General features: G+C 38.4%; 3 protein-coding genes, 1 long non-coding RNA gene, 1 other non-coding gene and 1 pseudogene across 6 annotated transcripts; 4 read left to right on the top strand and 2 right to left on the bottom strand.

The window, feature by feature from the left end:
- LOC138880602 (small nucleolar RNA R71) lies at nucleotides 1–107 on the top strand. The gene has a single exon (XR_011403331.1). It is a non-coding gene; the product is annotated as a small nucleolar RNA R71 (small nucleolar RNA).
- Nucleotides 108–2,556: 2,449 nt separating this feature from the next.
- LOC104226833 (E3 ubiquitin-protein ligase APD2-like) lies at nucleotides 2,557–4,761 on the top strand. 2 transcript variants are annotated; one of them, XM_009778909.2, is made up of 8 exons: nucleotides 2,557–2,721; nucleotides 2,819–3,045; nucleotides 3,124–3,220; nucleotides 3,297–3,368; nucleotides 3,643–3,863; nucleotides 3,952–4,021; nucleotides 4,141–4,435; nucleotides 4,501–4,761. In XM_009778909.2, exons 1-8 carry the CDS (start codon nucleotides 2,667–2,669, stop codon nucleotides 4,577–4,579), a joined length of 1,116 nt encoding a protein of 371 aa, XP_009777211.1. In that variant the 5' UTR covers nucleotides 2,557–2,666; the 3' UTR covers nucleotides 4,580–4,761. The 2 variants fall into 2 exon arrangements, with proteins under 2 accessions (XP_009777211.1, XP_009777213.1); XM_009778911.2 differs by having other exon boundaries at nucleotides 2,578–2,712.
- Nucleotides 4,762–6,970: 2,209 nt separating this feature from the next.
- Nucleotides 6,971–7,746, top strand: LOC138879469 (uncharacterized). Its single transcript, XM_070159081.1, has 2 exons — nucleotides 6,971–7,265; nucleotides 7,355–7,746. The coding sequence occupies exons 1-2, from the start codon at nucleotides 6,971–6,973 to the stop codon at nucleotides 7,744–7,746; spliced, it is 687 nt and encodes a 228-aa protein (XP_070015182.1).
- A 2,286-nt stretch (nucleotides 7,747–10,032) lies between these two features.
- LOC138880347 (uncharacterized) lies at nucleotides 10,033–10,441 on the bottom strand. The gene is made up of 3 exons (XR_011402964.1): nucleotides 10,348–10,441; nucleotides 10,215–10,277; nucleotides 10,033–10,146 (listed from the first exon to the last, which is right to left on the bottom strand). It is a non-coding gene; the product is annotated as an uncharacterized lncRNA (long non-coding RNA).
- Nucleotides 10,442–14,132: 3,691 nt separating this feature from the next.
- On the top strand, nucleotides 14,133–15,887 carry LOC104226832 (cytochrome P450 81Q32-like; annotated as a pseudogene).
- A 535-nt stretch (nucleotides 15,888–16,422) lies between these two features.
- LOC104226831 (uncharacterized) lies at nucleotides 16,423–20,313 on the bottom strand. Its single transcript, XM_009778908.2, has 4 exons — nucleotides 20,209–20,313; nucleotides 19,747–19,841; nucleotides 18,094–18,368; nucleotides 16,423–17,516 (listed from the first exon to the last, which is right to left on the bottom strand). Exons 1-4 carry the CDS (start codon nucleotides 20,236–20,238, stop codon nucleotides 16,711–16,713), a joined length of 1,206 nt encoding a protein of 401 aa, XP_009777210.1. The 5' UTR covers nucleotides 20,239–20,313; the 3' UTR covers nucleotides 16,423–16,710.
- Nucleotides 20,314–20,544: the final 231 nt, after the last annotated feature.

Here is a 20,544-nt window from a genome sequence, read left to right as displayed (position 1 = left end):
TAGTTATGATGAGGACAATCTCTGAGCAGCCTATTGAATCTCTCCCAAGATGAATATAAAGACTCACCCGACTTCTGTTCGAAGGCTATGATCTCACTTCTGATCTTTGCAATTTTGCCTAAAGGGAAGAATCGTACCAAAAATTTCCTAACCAGATCATTTCATGATGTAATAGAACTAGCTGGTTCCGCCTTCAACCACTGATTTGCTTCGCCCAATAGAGAAAAAGGGAACAGTGCAAGCCTCACATAGTTTGGAGTGACTCAGATAGTGATATAAGTATCGCTAATTTCCAAGAAGTCCAGGATGCGTTGTTGTGGATACTCGTGTGGAAGACCCAAATATTGCCCATTTGCATGTAGTAATTGGATCATGCTCTATTTTAGCTCAAAATGCCTAGTGATTCTAGGCTTCATAATGCTGGAAATGATATTAGCAATGCTGGGCATCGCCACCTTCTGAACAGCCATATGTTGCTCTTCTGCCATATTCACAGGTAGTTGAGCAAGTGCCTGAAGATTATCTGTGTCCTTTGCCTCTCTCAACCTTCTGTGAAATGTTTTCTCAAGTTCGGGGTCAAAGCCTTGAAGTCTATCCTAGCTCCTGACCCTTCAGATTCAATCAAAGTTCCTGAGACCAGAGCAACCAATAAGAACGTTATACTTGAAGAAATAAACAACTAAAGTAAAAGCTAGTAAAATAGTCAATATTCAAGTCCCATGCAACGATGCCAAAACTTGTTGCTCCCAAATGCACACGCAAGTATACGTGGTCGTACAAGTAATAAAGTGATAAATCAATTATCGAACCCACAGAAACTTGTGTTAACTACCCATCAGTTTCACCAAGATTATTATTCAGTCGAGTCAATTAGAGTTCAAAAGTGTGATTGTACTAAGAAATAATTCTAAAAAGTTACTCATTAATCAAGCAACAAAATAATTGTTGTGTATTCAGTAGAGATGAATATTCCAAGATTGTGATCGATTCACCAATCCTATTGCATTTTTGTTAACTCTCCCTTTCATATAATTTGCTCATGGTTGCTAATTAATCGAATAATTGCTCTCGTAGTATTCTCCCAAATTACTATTCGCCTATTCAAAATAGATTAACGCATATATTCCTATAGAATCAATCTATTAAGATTACGATATTCAATTGAACATGATGACTAGGTATATTTCTATCCTAACCACAGATCCGCCCCCATTTAGAGTTAAGATCATTCCCTCTTTAATTCTTTTCTAATTTAGATGTAGTTTTCCAATGCATAGCATAGATAGTAAATAGAGCCTAACTATTGGTCAGACAATTGAGCAATTAATCACAGATTTGAAGAAACAACCATATATATAATCAAGGTAAAGTCAACTTCGAACAACAATATTCATGGATAAATCACAACCCCAAAACTTATGGTTTTAGCCATTCGTGATAAAATTAAACAATTTCACAAGTGTTTGAATAATTGAAAATACTAAGAAAGATGAAGAAAAGCTGAGAATTCTTGCTCCATAATGTTCTATGTATTGTTCTCGCGTCCAAATAATGCCCCCCTCCCCCCCCCCCAAAAAAAAGGATTAGAACCCCTTTTATACATGTTGGGGATGTGTAGGGTTGGAATCACGAAGTCCCAGCTGAATTAGAACAAAATTCGCCCTTGGGCGTCACGCTTTGCGCGAAGCTGGACACTTAACTTCTTAGCCTGCTGTCAACGACGTTTTGGTTGGTGCCTAGCACGAACTTGGGCACCAAATGTTTTTCACTTTTGTGCTCCGTTGCCCTTGGTGTTTTGGTTGGTCCATGGCATGAACCTGGGCACCAAACTCGTACTTCCTCTAAATTCTTCCATTTTTTCTTTAATTTGCATGTAAAATTTTCAAATCACTTTCATTTGACTCCTACACATGAAAACACCACGAATTAGAATAAATCATTACATTACACATACAAAACTCACGAAATATGAGTAAAATGTGAGGTAATATACATATAAATACACATACTATAGTTGTAAACTCTTTATATTTGATATTTTGATTTTACCCCTTATGATATGCTCTATAGAAATAACATGACATATCTAAAATCAAAAAATTCTAAAGGGTGCTTTTGGTAAGTCATTTACATTTAGTTTATGGGTCAAAAGTCCTTTTTTCTTTTTTCTTTGTTAAGCTCATAGAATGGAGCAAAAAGCAATTTGTGCCAAAATCTTGTTAATCCTATAAATTTTAAACCTTTTACTTTTTTCATTAGCTTATATTTGGCAAACTTGAATTCATTCAAATTCCTTTGAAATAGAAAAGTGATATTGGGACTTCTGAAAATGATAATTAGTAAAGAAAAAGAAGTAATGGTCCATTTTAATATTGAATGTAAAGTACAGTTCTCAACAAGAATTCTGATAGAACTACTAATACCTAACATTCATAATACCCACCTTTCTTACATAGAACAGTTAGCTGCACAAAAAAGGAAAGGTGAATTTCTACTAACTAGCCATTCTTTTTTTCCTCCTATAATATGGAGTTATCAGCATTTGATGATTCCCTTATGAATAGTCTTCCATGCCACCTCCTGCAGCTTCAAGTTTCATTTTTCACAGAGGGGATTACCCTCTTCTCATGCATCATTAGCATTATCGTTATTGCTATTATTGTTGGATGTGGCAAGAGAAATTGACTCGTTTACTCGCCCTGCTACCTATATGTATTTGTGGCATGTAATATCCAATTTTTTATGCTTTTATCTCTTCATTGAACTCCTTTCTAATGCACACACATTTTGTTTTTTTTCTTTCTTTTTTCTATCGCAGTGTTGTTTAGCATAAGATACGGGCTTTATGGCGATTGTCACATGGTTCTTGGACCTAACACATCGCGATTGCTTAGGGTGAGTTCTCTGTTTGTGAAGCAGGTTGAGGTAAGAGATGATGACAAGACAGGAGTTTCCATTTATGGGTTCTCAGAGAAGCCTGAATTAAGTGTAGAAGCCAAATGGAGCTCGTCGAGATTCGTGGTTGTTGGATCATACAGTGGCAAGGTTTGCATGAACAAATCTTGTGCTTTGTCATCATCCATTTAAAGGATATATGCTTAAAAGTCACTGATTTGAATACAGGGGTTTTCTCTGTGGCTGAACAAAGGTTCAAGAATCGGAATAAAATGGCAAGCACAAAGCAGTATTTTGAGTCAACTTGAAGTGTCTTTAATCAAAGGTACCAAGAGTTTGGTATACGTAATGAAGTCGAAAACTAGATATGCCAATAAGTATGTCATTTTTGTCTTCAACAGGGGATCGAATGCATGAACAAGTGCTGTCAACAAACTCTGCTAGATTTGATGTTTCAAATGGAACAACATATGGTAAGTTGGTAACAGCTTAAATTTGCACTAGTATATGCTTTTTGTAACTATGTACTATCTTGTTTTCCTATTATGTGATGGTGTTTGATTTGGTAGGGAGCTTAAGAAGTTAATTTCACTTGGTTTCTTTTGTTTCTAGTTGATTGTAATAGACCCTTGTGGTCCGGTCTTCCCTGGACCCCGCACATAGTGAGAACTTAGTGTACGGGCTGCCCTAGTTGATTGTAATAGATTTGCCTACAATCTTGAATTAATTAAACCCTTGTTGGTTAAGGTATAGAAGCAACATACAGAATTGAGGAAGATGACAGGTACAACATTGGCATCACAAATCAAAACTCCAAAGGTGTCATACTGCTCATGAATGTGAACATTTCATCAACAATGTACAACATAAAGAAAGCAAAGAGTATTTGTTCGACAAAAAATGAACCTTGTCGCCTCGATCTGTCATACCCTTCCACCCAATACGTTGTTCTGGCAACACCTGATACTGTAAGTCCAAACTTTTCTTAAAACATCAAGCATGGCAGACAATGTTCATCGAAATTTAAGAGCTTAACGATCGATGTGTCTACTGCAGCAAGATCTGTCTGGAATGTCTGTTGCAATATCTTACATTGCCCGTCTTGTCACTTATGTTGGAATTTTAGGTAATCTCTCAGGCAACTAAAGTCTCAAGATAATTACCATTATGTTATATTAAAAGTTAGTAAGATCAAGAATTTGACTAGTAGTTAAAATGTTGGCCTTACCTAATAATGTGTGGCAGGAATAGCTGTAATAATCATTTGCTTTATACTGAAATCTTTGGGAGCTTGTGATAATGAGAGCTATGTAGAAGAAACACCGGTAACAAGAGAAATAACCGAGACCGATCCAATGTTGCCGCATAAGGAATTAGGATCAATTTACGGAACATGTGAAGAAGAGTCAAATTCTGGAAAATCAAGCTCTTCAGAGGATTTATATGATGGGAGAATATGTGTTATTTGCTATGACAATACAAGAAACTGCTTCTTTGTTCCTTGTGGTCATTGTGCAACTTGCCAGGAATGTGCTCAGAGGTAAATTATTCTTTTCACAGATAGAATATAGTAATGAAAATTCTCATAGGCGGAATTTCTTGCAGGATCATGGATGTTGAAAGTAGGGTGTGCCCAGTGTGCAGAAGGCCAATTTACAAAGTTAGAAAGTTGATCATTCCTTAAACAGGAGGATGTTTTTTTGCTTTCTGGAAATTTTTAATGAAGTTGTGGATATGTGTAATCAGTACCTATGAACTGTTAGCAATTCCATAGGTTTGTAAACAGTAAACTGTAGAATCATAGCAAAATTAATGATCCCTAGAGAGATGACCAGTTATTTGAAATACAGGTTGTCATTTGTGGAAGCGAACGGGTTACAAGTTCGGCCTGGTTTTTTTGGTGTCTTAAAGGGATGGATTGTTCTTTCTAAGGCATTATTTATTAGTGAGCTTTTAAGTATTGTCACAATGTCACTGTATGGGTACATACAAGGTAAAAATAGGGGGTCTCTCTGTTAACCAAGATGCACAAAGATAATATATGTTGTTTCAGAATGAATAAGATATCGAGGAATTGTCGTTGTTACATAGAGAAAACCATTTCTTCTCATCAGGCTATTAGTAAAGATTATTTTACTAAACCAATTAAAGTATAGGGTCAAAAACAATAGTAATTCTTAGTCCCTAGAAAAGTATTTCTTGTTAGCTGATGTATTTGGATATTCCAGTACCAGCAATCCATTTTAGAAATTAATTTCTTTAATAAAACTTCCGGCTATGAAAAGATTCTGAGATGTCAGCTTGGTAATCAGATACTGTAGTAGAGATTAGAAAACAAGCAACTGGGGCACTGTGACATAGGACATGACTCCCATAACATACGCAGTAAGTTGAAGTAGAGTAATTTTATTCTCGTACAAATCAAAATTTTCCGTTGAAGTACAAGAGTAAAGGCCAAAATTTCAATCATTCCTATGACAAGAAAGGAATCTTAAATGACGGAGTACAATTGTTCCGGGACCACTGCACACAAAACCTAAATATTGTTTTTTTGGATTCAAAGAACGCTATGCGTCAAACAAAATTTCATATTCCGGGCTAGCCATTTCCTATATAAAGTGATTAGGATTTTAGAAAAATTCGTTCACAAAATTTTTTAACTCCCATTCAATTTTTTCTTGTTGTTAAATTTTGAAGCATTTTTTCCGTAATATCTGAAGAGCGTAGAATAAGAGTTTCATTATATTGGGGGGTGAGGTTGTGATGGAAAATAAATCTGTGAGGTATAGTTTATCTCCACAGGGTCATGTTAAATTACCATTTACAATAGAGTACGATAAATTGATATCGTTGTTATGCAAAAAAAATGGGTGTGAGGAAACGTTCAGTGATACTTAATGTAACCGGAAGATATCCGTATTCCGTCATTCCGCAAGGGGCTGCTTTTTACTCGAAGTTAAACATCTACGATGATGAAACTTTGAGGGATTTTTTGAGGACTCCGGATGAATACCGGGAATATCTTGTAATCAAAACGTTGGATATGTACGTCAAGGTCGAAGACGTTCCAACAACGAGGTTGCCGGACAGGTTCCGGATAACCCCCAATCATCGGCTGATTATTTTGGAGGAGTTTTTGCCGGACAGGTTCTGGATGAAAGAGTTTTCCTTGATTTAAACTTATCCCCACCTGCTTTACATAATTCACAAGACGAGTGGTAAGCTTCAATTTTCCTTTGTGTTACGATGTACATTTTTGTTGTATTGAATTTGTATTAACGCTCATATATTTAACAAGGGATACATGCCGGATATGAATTTACAAATTATGAACCCAAGCATAGTTTTGGTATGTTGGATCATGGTGGTCCATCCGGGAGCCCTCACCTAAATGAAAATGCCCATCATGGAATTTCATCACATTACGACTTGTAAGTGAAGTTATACAGCTATATCAATATCTTATTATTTTGTTGATTGTGTAGTGAAAACGAGCAAGTTGAACCAAATGTACTCACTCAATTTCCCGAAGACGACGTATTAAATCGGGATCTGGCAGATGCATAAAGTGAGGAAGAGAACAGTGATTACGACAACAATGTTGATGAATCTGGAGACGAGGCACCCTTTCCTCGTGAGGATGGTGATGAAGAGGATGAGAATGAATGACCTGATTTGACGAGAGAGTATACTCCACCCCCTAGACGAAGAGTGTACGAGTCCAAGTGTCGTTTCATTCAAGGGAGATTCCTTACCTTGATAACTTGACAAGCATGCCGGATGTGTAAGCTCTCACAAGGGATTTTGATGAAATTCGGACAGCAATGTGGGATGAGTCTAGACCAACGGTGCTTGCAAAGGGCATGCTTTTTCCTGATAAAGCGCACCTAAGCAGGGCTTGTAAAATGCACAACGTAAAAAAGTATCGTGAGATGACGGTATGGGAGTCAAGTCCGGTTGTATACAAGGTTGTTTGTCGCAGGTGGTTTTGGCCATGTCATTGGATGTTGCGTGCAAGCAAGAAGAAACAGGTCTGTGGAAAGTGGGTAAATACATTCCCACCCACACATGCGAAATGGACACATTCAACGGGAATCACTTCAACTTAGATATTAACTTGATTTCTCTTGTTCTTATTCCACACATCGAAGCGTTCATAAGGTACAAAATCAAAGAGTGTATTACAGCAGTCCGTCAGGAACATGGCCATACCATTACTAAAAGAAAGGCATATCTCGGGTGCAAACGAGTGTTTGAAATAGTCTATGGTAACTGGGATAAGTCATTTGCAGATCTACCTAGGTACATGGCTGCACTGCAGCAGTTTAACCCCGGGACGGTTGTTGAATGGAAGCTTGAGCGGATTCCGGGTAAACCAGAATATATATTCAATTACGTGTTCTGGGCATTTAAACCAGCAATTGATGGTTTTTGCATTGTCGGCCTGTAATATCCATAGACGACACCCATGTCTTTGGAAAGTACGATATCAAGCTGTTGATAGCCGTGACAGTAGATGCTAATGGACAGATATTTCCTCTAACTTTTGCTATTTGTGCCAATAAAATCCAAGAGACGTGGACGCTATTTTTGAACCACTTGAAAGTGCACGTTGTCAAACAGCATTCCGGTATTTGTCTAATATCTGATCGGTACGGTGGTATCTTAAGTTCTGTGGAGAACTTGCCTGCATGGCAAGAAACTTATGCCTACTATCGTTACTGTGTTAGGCACTTTAAAGCCAATTTCCAGAAGGCATATCCCAACAAGGATCTGCATGATTTGATGTGGATGGCAGCAACAGACCACCAACAACATAAATTCTGGAGGCACATGGAATATATCAGGTAAGAAGACGAGGCAGCCTATCATTGGTTAATGTGACATGACCCTGAAAAGTGGACTTTGCATGCGGAGGGTGGCAGACGATGGGGAGGTCTGACTACAAATGTGTCAGAGTCTTTCAACGGGTTATTAAAGCCGACAAGAGGATTACCTGTCACAGCCATGGTGCGAATGTCGTTCAAGCAGACGGCGAGCGCATTGGCACTCATTTTTGCAGTATGATAACGAAAGAAATGTTTTTGAAGTTTACACCGCTATCCATCAAAATCGGGGTAATAATGTACATATTGTAAATGAATCTACAAGGTTATGCTCTTGTGGGAAATGGTCCATCTACCACATGCCTTGCTCACATGCCATCAAGTGCTTAACAAGTTGGTTTAGGTGTAACCAACTATGTTGATCAACAATATAGTGTTGCGAAGTACCTAAACACATATAGTGGGCAGTTGCAGCCAGTGGGTGCTGAGCATTATGGCAGCCTGAACCATTTAAAATGGTGTGTAACAAGTCCTATTTGCGTCGAATACAGGTGAAGAAAAGAACGCATATACGGAACCAAATGGATGTTAGTGATACCGTTTATGCGCGTAGATGTGGTATCTGCTCGCAAATAGGACACGACCGTCGAAAATGTCCTTTGGGTGGCAATAGTAATCAAGCTTGTGGTGGGTGTTCTTCTATTGTGCCTAGCTATCAATGAGTTTGTGTTGTAATATTTAGTTGTTTTGTTTATATTGCAAGATTTATAAAATAAAATTATGTTTGTTAATTATGAGTTGAATTTCTCCATTTCAGTTTTTTAATGATAATTAAAAATATATATATATTCGGAAGAACTGGAAACAACATTGAAATTTCATAAATCAGATTAATTTATGACTGTGTGTTGTCTTGTCAAACTGAAAAAGCTGCCCAATTGACATAAAGCTATTTCGTACCCGTTAGAACATTTAACACGCAACGCATAGCGCGGGTAAATACTACGTTATGTCTATATATAGCGTGGTTAAATACTACGTTATGACTGTGTGTCGTCTTGTCGAACTGAAAAAGCTGCCCAACTGACATAAAGTTGTTTCGTACCCGTCAGAACATTTAACACGCAACGCATAGTGCGGGTAAATACTACATTATGTCTATATATAGCGCGGTTAAATACTACGTTACAACTGTGTGTTGTCTTGTCGAACTGAAAAAGCTGCCCAACTGACATAAAGCTGTTTCGTACCCATCAAAACATTTAACACGCAACGCATAGTGCGGATAAATACTATGTTATGTCTATATATAATGCGATTAAATACTACGTTATGACTGTGTGTTGTCTTGTCAAACTGAAAAAGCTGCCCAACTGACATAAAGTTGTTTCGTACCCACCAGAACCTTTAACACGCAAAGCATAGCGCGGTCAAATACTACGTTTTGGATATATAGCGCGGTTAAATATTACGTTATGTGTGTTGTCTTGCCTATAAATAACGGACTCATTCTAGTTATTTTCTGCGCTCAACAATAATTGAAGGAGCAACTTTTTTTTTAACGCAAAAATATCTCAACCTCTTTATGTACCAATGTGCAAGTGTGGAAAAAAATGCATGATGCAAAGTTGTTGGGATAATGGTGAAGCTGGACGCCGCTACTGGGAATATTTGAACAAGTTTTATAAGGTTCCCGGGGAACCTATTTGCGATTTTGAGGTATGGATTGATGAACCATGTTATTAGGAATACTACAAAGAATTATTGAACGATCTTAATGATTTGTGTTTAAAACAGTGGGAACGTGAGAAGAACATAAAAGAGAGGTTGTGGAGTTGAAAGCGAAACTTAAAGAGGTAGAAGAAGAAAAAAATAAGCTGGAAAAATAATTTAAGTGGTTGGAGCAAAAAATAATGGGCGGCAGTGACTAAACATTGACATGTGTGTGTTTAGTGTATCACTTTATCTTTATGTTTCCTATGTCGTGTATTTTTATTAGTTGTATTGAATTTTAATTATGTTAAGTTGCTATGTTTGTGTTTGTGTTGTAGTATTAAACTAAATTAGTTGTAATGAACTTTATTTTTTTTTAATTATAATGGAATTTAATTGTTTGTGTTGTAGTACGAAACTAACTAATGAACGGAGAATTAAAAAAGTAATGCGCATATTATATAAAAATTGTTGTTAATGTATATGCAAAAATATTATTTATATCAAAAAGAAAAAAACAGAAAGAAAATCAATGTGTCCCGCATCCAGTGTGCTTCAACGCAGCCGCTGGCCTAAGGCACATCCCATCCCGCCTGGGTATGCTATCGGGATCGTCATCATCAAGTCGCCTCCTAATAGCCGGATGCGTCGCATCATGAACATCAGTGGGGCTGACATGATCGGTAGAAAAGGCCGCCAGTCCAGTAGAAACCTACATAAGAATAGAAAGATCAGTATAGCAAAGTATATAATAAGTCACAACAATTTAAATTGTCTTACCACGATATCGTCGGGCTCCTGCATGTAATCATCTGTCGCAGCCATGTCAACATCGCGTTCAACCTTAAAAAGCAAATTAATAAAGTTATGGAAAATAAAGAAAAATTGTAATTCAATACTATGAAAACCATACATGCGCCTGTGATGATGAACCATAACTCAACCGACGCCCACTATGTAAATCTCAGGTTGGCCGGTTCTCAGCAACAGTAGACGGGCTTGGAAAGTATGTATCCTAATCAATTCTAGAAAGGTCCGTGCCTGTGATCAATAATTGACCTGACGGGGTCACCTGCAAAGTCCCTAGAGTGAGATCCATCCCAAGGCTGTATGACGGCATGTCCGTCTCATGTAGGCCTCCCGCCAGATCAGCAACAACATCATCAGCAGGGGCCTCAACACCCCCTTGCTGGGGACCACCTCCTCTCCACCCACCGCCACGTCGTCCGGCACCCCCGCCTCGTCGGGCACCACCACCTCGTGCGACACCAGCGCCTCGCTCGTACTCCTCTGGCTCCACATAATCAGGCATGTGTGCCAAACACAGATCCTCCCGGGCTCGCTGCAGTGTCCAGGCAGCCAACTTTACAAATCGACGGCTGTAATCCTGCAAGGCGTCCGCAGGATCGCCGACATAATCCTGCATCTGCAGTCCCATGTGATAGATTGTATATAGTCCAATAGCCTGCACAATGTATAAAATATAAACTACATATATTGCACTAAAATACAGTTATATAATGAATAATAACAAAAAACATACCAGGGCCTCGTGTCGCCCGGCGTATGGAACGTACTGACCGCCAGCCTGATGAATAGGGTTTCCGATAAAAATTCGGGTGACGTGCCGGTACCAGGACATATACCTCTGAATAGTCACCTCCTGGATCTGTGTAGGTGGGGGCGGAATCATCTGATCTCGATGGTCCCAAATATGGATCTCCGCCGCTAACCATGCCATAAATGCATCGTCCGCCATGCAACGATCGTCCCTCTGATAATGTGTAGGCTCCCATATAGGCCCCCTCGGTATATACTGTGGGCGGCCAAACTATCGAAGTACCCGCTCCGAGGCATGATGCTCCACAATATCGAGGCATATGAGTGGGGCAGAAGTGCTCCAAATCAATCGGCCGGCCGAGCAATAAGCTGACAGGGAAGCTATCAAATCGTCGTTGTATGGCGTCAAGATGAACTATCAAATAAGAACATGAAACGTGAGTATGTGCAATACTAAGTTAATCTATACCAAGTAAGTTTAGGTACATATTTACCTGTGCGCCCTCCATCAAATCCAACATATTCCTGCAGAGGGGGAGATTATGATGAGCATCATACTCTCGTGAAAGTGTATGGAGAAAAACCCACCTCCTGGCTAGAGGGAGAAACGGAGGTGCTACATTAGGAGGTAATTGTGGTCGAGGTGGCTGAAACTGCAAGAACCGCTCCCAGGCTCAAACCTAACATACAAAGTTGGCGTAAGGTTTAAGATAAATTCCAACTAGGTAGAGTTGGAACTGATGAACAAATTATTTGAATATGTTGTCACCTGTAGAAGCGTCATAAAACCACAAACATCTCTCTGAGTGCCCATGCTCGCCCGACACATCTGCCTATACATGTAGCCGAGAACAACAGCACCCAAGCTGTAATAGGCTAACTCATATAGCAGCTGAAGATGATGCAAAAATCTCAGGCTGACTAGGTTCCCCGAAGTGTTCGGGAACAAGACCCCTCCAAATAGAAGAAGTAACAACAACCTCATATACCGAGTGATATGTACCTCCTCTGTATCGTCGGTGATATCGGGTTGGAGTACCTCCAGGTACTGTCTAATAGGGGTCAAAGTCAACTGATTAGCACCCGATGATGCAGTTTCGTCCTGTGGCCTGAAACCCGTGAGCTGCTGCAGCATGTCCAAATAAGCATCACGCGACATAGATCTCATAGCAATAGGCAGTGAAACGGCCATGCCATCAATGGGCAGGCCATATAAAACCTCAACGTCCTGCAGCGTGATGGTAGCCTCGCCAATGGGCAGGTGAAAAGTGCGTGTCTCCGGTCGCAACCGCTCAATCAATGCCGTGATCAAAGCCCAGTCAACCTGTATCCCCCCGATCTCAATAATCCTATAGAATCCCGTATCCTGAAGGCGATGGACTACACGCTTGTGGAGATCTTTGGGCCTCAGAAAATCCCACAGGTCGCCCATCTCCTAGCGCGGAGAGTCTGGGACAGTAACTCTCCCTCCCATATATGGGCAGACTTATGATCGCCCTGAAGCACTAATAGCTCACGAGAGTAAGGGCCGGGATGTATAGGCGCGTCCATGTCGTCAACTGTAAATTAAACAACATTAATTGTATGTTTATTATTTCATTGTACAAAGTATATATAACTATTGAAATCCAGGCTTGATATTTGAGGCCCGGTAGCACCAAACTATCATGAATATTTATGTGTGTCAAATTCAATATTTTGATTATTTTGTGTATGTTTATTTTATAATTTAAATTCTTAATTTTTAATTATTTAATTGTACAAAATATATATACCTATTGGGTTCCAGACTCGATATTTGAGGCCCAGTAGCACCAAACTATCATGAATAATTATGTGTGTCAAATTCAGTATTTTCATTATTTAATTGTACAAAGTATATATTTTCATCTACCAGTATAAGAAATACTTAAACTACATGGATTCTACGCTAAAATACTATACAGTTTAATACGCTAAAAGTTTCTACATTTTACTACGCTAATAAATAAACTAAATATAAACAACAAATACATTTTAATCACATAACATTCACAAAAATATATTTAACATACTAGTTTCGCAAATAAAACACAAACGACACGGAAACAATAATATCTAAATTCGGATATTAACATAAAAAGTTAAATCTCAATTTTATTTTTTTAGAATACTAATATCTAAGTCTGGATAAATATAACATACTAGTTTCGCAAATAAAACACAAAATGACATGGAAACACATTCAATCAACTAATATACATTATTATACAAGTTTGGACATAAAATAAATCGAAATACCTCGATGTAGTGATTGTTTTGTGTGAAAATTTGAAGGCGAAGGAGTTAAACCACAATAATACAATGTTCTACTACGATGTGGGACCTACGTTCTTAATCTTTTGTGTGACGGAAGGGGCCCGCAATTTTTTTTAAAAAAAAACGAGCAGTGGTTCGGGGGGGGGGGGAACAGAAGCAGGGGGTTAAAAAAAATGGGGAAAGGATTTCTGGTCAGGGAAGAAGACGAAGGGCAATATTTAAATCAGGGTATATCAATTTTTTTTGGACGCTATATGTATAGCGTATGAATTAAAAATGCTATATATGGCAGTCAAATCATCATGCTATATAGTGTCCAAATACAAGACGCTATACCTTAACGGTAAAAAGTTACCGTTAAGGTATACCGTCTTGTATTTGGACGCTATATATAGAAAAATAATGTTTTTTTTACACTTATTAATGTACTTTGAGTCCAAAAAAATAATATTTAGGTTTCGGACTCTAATCAAGATGGGGTGTAGCTTATAAACACCATGGTTTAGTTGATTTTTACATTATCAGTACATTTTAACTTGTTATAACCTGTCATTTACGTTACTTTCTATTACTAAACACGCTTATTATAAAGTTATTACAGTAAGTCATATGGACCTGATGGTATAAAAAAGTTATACATTGTTAGTGCACAAAAATTAAACTCAACAACAAATTATCAAACCACACTTGTTACATAAAAGTGGCACCTAGCCGTCCACAGATGAAAATGTCAAATATGCTGATAACAACACATAGTATATACTAAAGCCTTCCTGCATCAAAGTTGCACTCCATAAAATATCAGCCTAGCTTTGGCCTTATTCAATTCCTGGAAAAGGACTAAGCCTCAAGCCAGAAACTAAGTTAACCTAAAACCTCGTTCAAAAAGGAAATCCAATAAGCAAAGTTGAGTATTCTTGTTATTTATAATTACTGCAAAGTCTTTATTTGATTGTCTCTGCATCACCATGGAGATTTCATACTACATCCTCATCTTCACTTACCTTTACTTACTAAAGAACCATTTCCTCAGAAAATTTCATAATCTCCCACCAAGTCCCTTTATTTCTTTGCCCATAATAGGCATCTATATCTCTTCAAGAAACCACCCATTAAAACATTAGCTACGATCTCAGAAAGACATGGTCCTTTGCTTTTCCTCCGATTTGGATCGCGCCCTGTCCTCCTTGTCTCTTCCCCTTCTTTTGCAGAGGAATGTTTCACCAAAAATGACATCGTCTTTGCCAACCGTCCAAGGTTGCTAGCTGGAAAGCATCTTGGTTACAATTATACCAGCCTTGTTTGGGCCTCCTATGGCCAACATTGGCGCAATCTAAGGCGGATTGCTACTCATGAAATCTTGTCCACTCAGAGAATTCAAATTTTTGCTGACATCTATAGAGTTGAGGTTCGAGCTCTGCTTCAACGACTCGTTAGGGGTAAAACCGGTGATGGAGCTTCTCACATAGTGGATATGAAAGCGGCCTTTTTTGAGATGACACTTAACATTCTGATGATGATGATTGCTGGGAAACGATACTTTGGTGGTTCTGCTGTGGAGGAATCTAGGAGCTTTAAAGAGATTGTTGCAGAAACTTTCCAATTGAGTGGTGCAACAAATATAGGAGATTTTGTGCCACTTCTTAACTGGATAGGAGCAAACAAACTTGAAGATAAGCTGAAGTTATTACAGGAGAAGAGGGATAACTTCATGCAAGATTTGATTGAAGAGCACAAAAACAACAGAAAGGGATCTTCTTTTGAGCAAAAGAACAACAGCATGATTGATGTTCTTCTATCACTCCAAGATTCAGAACCTGATTATTACACAGATGAAGTGATAAGGGGCATGGGACAAGTCATGTTATCAGCAGGGACAGATACTACAGCTAGCACAATGGAGTGGGCATTATCACTTCTTCTGAACAATCCTAAGGCACTAAAGAAAGCTCAAAACGAAATAGACACTCATAGGAGAGTCATCAAGATTACTTGATGACTCAGACCTTTCTCAACTCCCTTATCTCCATGGAATCATAAATAAAACTCTCCGAATGTACCCAGTTGTTCCAATTCTTGTACCACATGAGTCCTCGGATGAGTGTGTCGTTGGAGGTTTTCGTGTCCCCCCTGGGACAATGTTGCTGGTGAATATGTGGGCAATACAGAATGATAATAAGACATGGGAAGAGCCAAATGAGTTTAAGCCTGAAAGGTTTTTCGATATCAAAGGGCAACGAGATGGGTTCAGGCTAATGCCATTTGGATATGGAAGGAGAGGATGTCCAGGTGAGAATTTGGCAATGCATGTAGCTAGTTTGGCATTGGGATCACTTATTCAGTGTTTTGAATGGGAGAGAACAAGTGAAGAGCTGGTTGACATGACTGGAGGACCTGGACTCACTATGCCTAAGGCTATACCATTGCTAGCAAGATGTATGCCACGACAAAATATTGTTAACCTTCTTGCTTAGTTGTAATCAAGTTTCTTCCCTGAGCTTTCTTTTCAAACAAAACTAATAAACACAGAAAAACAACACAACATTTGTCTATCTACACTAAGTACATAAAACTAAGGAAAAAGTAACATCTAAATTTAAGTAGTCTGCTAATTGTTCACAGCTTACAGGACATGATCAGTAATTCTTGCAGAGGGCTGGCTTCCTGTTGTAGCTTATATCTTCTTAGTTGCTAATACAACTGCTAGTACGTTGCAATCCCAAACTTTTAGTTGCTAACATCTAATTTATGTTACACCTTGTGCCTTAGTTTGTGCCATACTTGAATACAAATATGGCTCAATTTATGCATTGAAGTGAATCCTCACGTACGAGCATGCATCAGCATTCATCAAACAAGAGCTCACCGTTATAGTGGTTATGACTCGCCATGTATGTTCAAAATGTAATTAAAGCTGACCATGTTTGACCACTCATAGGAGGCGATGAAGAACGAACAAAGAAATTCTGGGTATAACAAAGTTTTGATGACTGCACCAGATCAACATTCCCATCAATTTTTTGTGGCTGTAGAGTAGATCAGTGAGTTACCAGTCATTAAGAAATATATATATAATCACAGAAGCAGGAGCAATCATCCAACATTAAACAAGAAAATGAAGGCGCGTAACTTTCATAAGCAATCAGAATGATGGATTCCTTTTACGTTTATTCTGTAACTCATGTAAAAATAAGTATTCACCGTTAGTGCAAAGCACAATAACTATGTTGTCCAACTCAGTATAATATTTTCTGAACAGGTTATACAAGCAAACCTTTCAAAAAGATGGAAAACTAAAAGGGAACCGGATGGGAGTCACCAAAATAAATATCCTCACTGCCTTCTCGGCTTCGTGTACACAAAAGCATTTGCTTTCATGATTGGTACACTTCAACATGCATCATTCATCATTTTCATCTTAGCTCCACCTCCTTCGATCTTCTTCCTCATCCACTGGAGCGTACCATGATGGTCTTCGCTTTGAGTTGCTCAATCTGTAGTTCAGAAGAATCTCTTCATTGCAAATTGCTCTAGTTGCCACAAGAACAAGCGTCTTTAGAACAGGGACATCCGATCCATTCTTGCCGGACTTCCATTTGAACCAAAATGTGCCAAACCTTTTCATTGCTTCTTCACCATTTCCGAACGAAATATTTGGTATATAGGACCTCATGTGTTTCTCTGGGAGGGGAAAGTCATAAGGGCATATCATAACATTGGGGACCATGTCCTTGGCTGGGTGGTTGGCAAAGTGAGCAAAGGCTAGAGGGTTTCTCCTTTCCAAAACTTCATGGTTGCCACCTAGACGTGTTCCATCCAATGGTTTACTGAGCATTCTCCAAATTCGCTCAGAACCTTTTTCATCAACTTGCATGTTGTGCTTAGGTTCAGGAAGGGACGAACCATTCCATATTTCCCGAGATTCACCACCGGCACCCCAGGGCTGCGCATTTATCACAGTTCCATCATATCGTGTGATCAAATACGAATTTTGGGCATCAACTCTTGGATATCCAGGAATATAGCGGTAATATGCAGGGGAGTAGATTACACCAGGATAGAATGCTAGCACAGCACCAACATCAGCTTCACCATGTAAGAATAAACCTTGCCCAGCATCCTCATGTGGAATTTGAGACGGTTTGACCTCCAAAGTGTAGCCCATAAGATCCTTTAAACTCTGTGAAATCTCTATGCGTGTCAATGGCTTGGTTTCAGGTATAGCTGTGCTGAAAACATATTAGTAATCAAAATCCAGGGGCAATGCAGCTAAGCGAAGTCATCAACACTTGCTGTGAGAAAGAAAAGCTTTATCCAAGATTACCAAAAAGCTTGAATATAATCTATGTGAGACCACCAAAAAGTTTCTGTAACTATAATTTTATGTTATACCCCACTTTCCAAGGGCTTATATTGAACGCAATCCATGAGAACCGTCCTACAATTACCTATGGGTCCAATTTTCCAGGACATGGACTCTTATGTCCCTACCATTTACCAAAATGTTAAGACACAACTTTTTAGTCAAAAAATTCCAGAAGTCCTAAGAAACACCATAAGCCTGATATTTGTTTCAATTCTATTTTTGGTAAGCTAAATAGTTAACAACCAACAATGCAACACCAACAATATGGCTAGGAGTTAAAATTCATCTTCATAATCTAACATAACATAACAAAAGCAGGACATAAAGGGTTGCCAACACGTTGCTAAAGTTGGGAACTAATGACAATTCTAAACAAATTTTAGAAAAGCCACATATATAAAAGGTGCTGCGGAAACTTCAGCTCAAGATTCTTACCGATGTGGTCCTTTAATGGAGCAGTCCTACCAATAGCAAGGCCGAGCCCACTGCGACGGGGAGAAGGACTATTTTCGGGAGATGATGTGTCCTGTTTGTCCTTGACATTAAGATCAGGGAGTAATATGTGATCCATATGCTTGCAAAAGTTTTTAATCTGGTTATGCACATTGTCTTGGACCTGCTTCTGTTGATCAGCTAAGGAGGCCTTGCCAGCCATGTCAATAATCTCCTCAGCATCAGCTTCAACGGCATCCTTTCCCAAACGATTGTAACTGAAAAATGAAGTTTATCATGGCAAGGATGAAACTTGCAGAAAAGATGTATGCAATTTTTACTATCATATGTTTCATAAGTGATTCCAGTCATAAAAGAAGTTAGTTAGAGCTTACAATTTCATCTGATCTGACATAGACAAGAGCCTTAGAGGACAATAGTATAATGCAATCTCCGCACCCCCCCCCCTCCTTTCTTTGAACCAGTAAATATTGCAGATCGTTAAATCTACAGTTATCTAAAGAAGAAACAAAAAGGAAAATGTAGAAGTAGAACAAGGATTGCTGATTGATGACTCAAGTAATATCCTAGCTCTTAAAAGAACTGAAAGCAGCAAAACAATCCTCAAAATACCCAACCGGCTGCTCACAAGTTTGATAGGGCGGACACAAAATCTTACTCAACAAAAAAATTTAACTTCTGTCATTCAAACAAAAGATGAGATGACCAGAAAAAAATATAAAATATCCTAACAAAACCTTTCCTTTCCACAGGTTAAAACAAATTCATTTCAATCTCATAAAGTGCATATTTAAATTTCAAATAAAAAACTATTGTATTTACATGAAAAACGCAGCAACACAAAAAATTCAGTGTAATCCCACAAGTAGGGTTCGAGGAGGGTAGTGAGTACGCAACCTTACCCCTACCTTGTGCAGGTAAAGAGGTTGTTTTCAATAGACGTGAAACAGCGCAACCTGGTCGGTCAAATTACTCATAGAAAATAGTTTTACGAGGAAAAGTGCTATATACAGCCAATTGAACAGCTTAGATCTGCCAATTCTTGGTACAGACATCAATGCTAAAGCTATGTTTTTGCAGTACATTTCATGGAGTGCAGATAAAACCTAAATTAGCCTACCTTAGTTTATTGACCGAATTATAAATAATACAGCAAGTTGTATTTGTCTCACCTGTCTGTTTACACGAAGAGTATAAGTTTTATGCACGTGCATAGTGTAAAAAATATTTACACCATCAGGTCACTTAAAAGGCAACTTCAAGTAACTCTTTTTACAAACACTAATTGGTAAGTTTAAAAAGACGGGAAGCAATCTTCTCTAAAAGGTCAAAATACACGGATAGTGTAAGAAAATCTTCGCAATGGCAATGTAAAACAAAAATGGCAGCCCGCTATGTGCGGGGTCGGGGAATCGGACCACAAGGGTCTATTGTACGCAGCCTTACCTTGCATTTCCGCAAGGGGCTGTTTCCACGGCTCGAACCCGTGACCTCCTGGTCACATGGAGGCAACTTTACCAAGCCAAGGATCCCCTTCTTAGCAATGGCAGTGTATATAACTTTAATCCTTAAAAAGGAAAAAAAAAACATCCTATATATTAGCATTACGTTTTTTAAGTATGTTATGATTCTTACCTAGAGTAAAGGAAGAGACGGTTTATATCAGCTTCAAACTGAAGATGCCTTGGATCTTTAGCAAATGTGGGGCTTTTTGCAAGAACTTTAACGGCCTAAAATTTGTTCCAGAACTTTATCAGGAGATGAATTGTATTAATATTCAATACAAAGTACATACCACATTATAGAATCATAGGACTAGAAGAAAAAATTATAAATCACAATCTTTAATAGTTAAAAGTATTTGCAAAAATCTTAATCAAAAGAAATGCATTTTAACTCTCCAAATAAAAAAAAATTAATTCTTTTTGAGAGGAAGGAAGAACCCAAAAAACCCAACATAAATTAAAAATAAAACTCTTATATATGAACCGTTTAATATCCATAAAAATTACATGTTCCTGTTCCAAGTTTATACATTTGAAAGAAGTTTCACTTGAGTGAGAAACCCGGGGGGGGGGGGGGGGTCGAGGAGGGTACCTCTTGAAATTTTTGGAAGAGAGAGGCCATAGAGGAGCTTGGTCGTTGTTTGCTGAAGTTTGAGCTTGCTGCAAACCTGAATTGAAAATTTTGCGGCGTCGTATTTGATTTGAGGGAAACAAGTAGGGAAGTTGGTGTAATATACGAAAATAAGCGAGGTCGTTTTGAAATAACAATGTAAATAACGAAGGATATTATTACGAAACTATTATATTGTGCATCTATTTATTACTCCGCTATAGATAATCTTCTGAAGAACATTATCCATTTAGTACTCTGTTGAAGTTTATCTACAAGTAGCTGATGCAGGTAGGTTGCAAGCAACTCAATAAAATG

Source organism: Nicotiana sylvestris, chromosome 10 (assembly GCF_000393655.2).
Source record: "Nicotiana sylvestris chromosome 10, ASM39365v2, whole genome shotgun sequence".
Classification (NCBI taxonomy): domain Eukaryota; kingdom Viridiplantae; phylum Streptophyta; class Magnoliopsida; order Solanales; family Solanaceae; genus Nicotiana; species Nicotiana sylvestris.
This window is presented reverse-complemented; position numbering and strand designations above follow the sequence as displayed.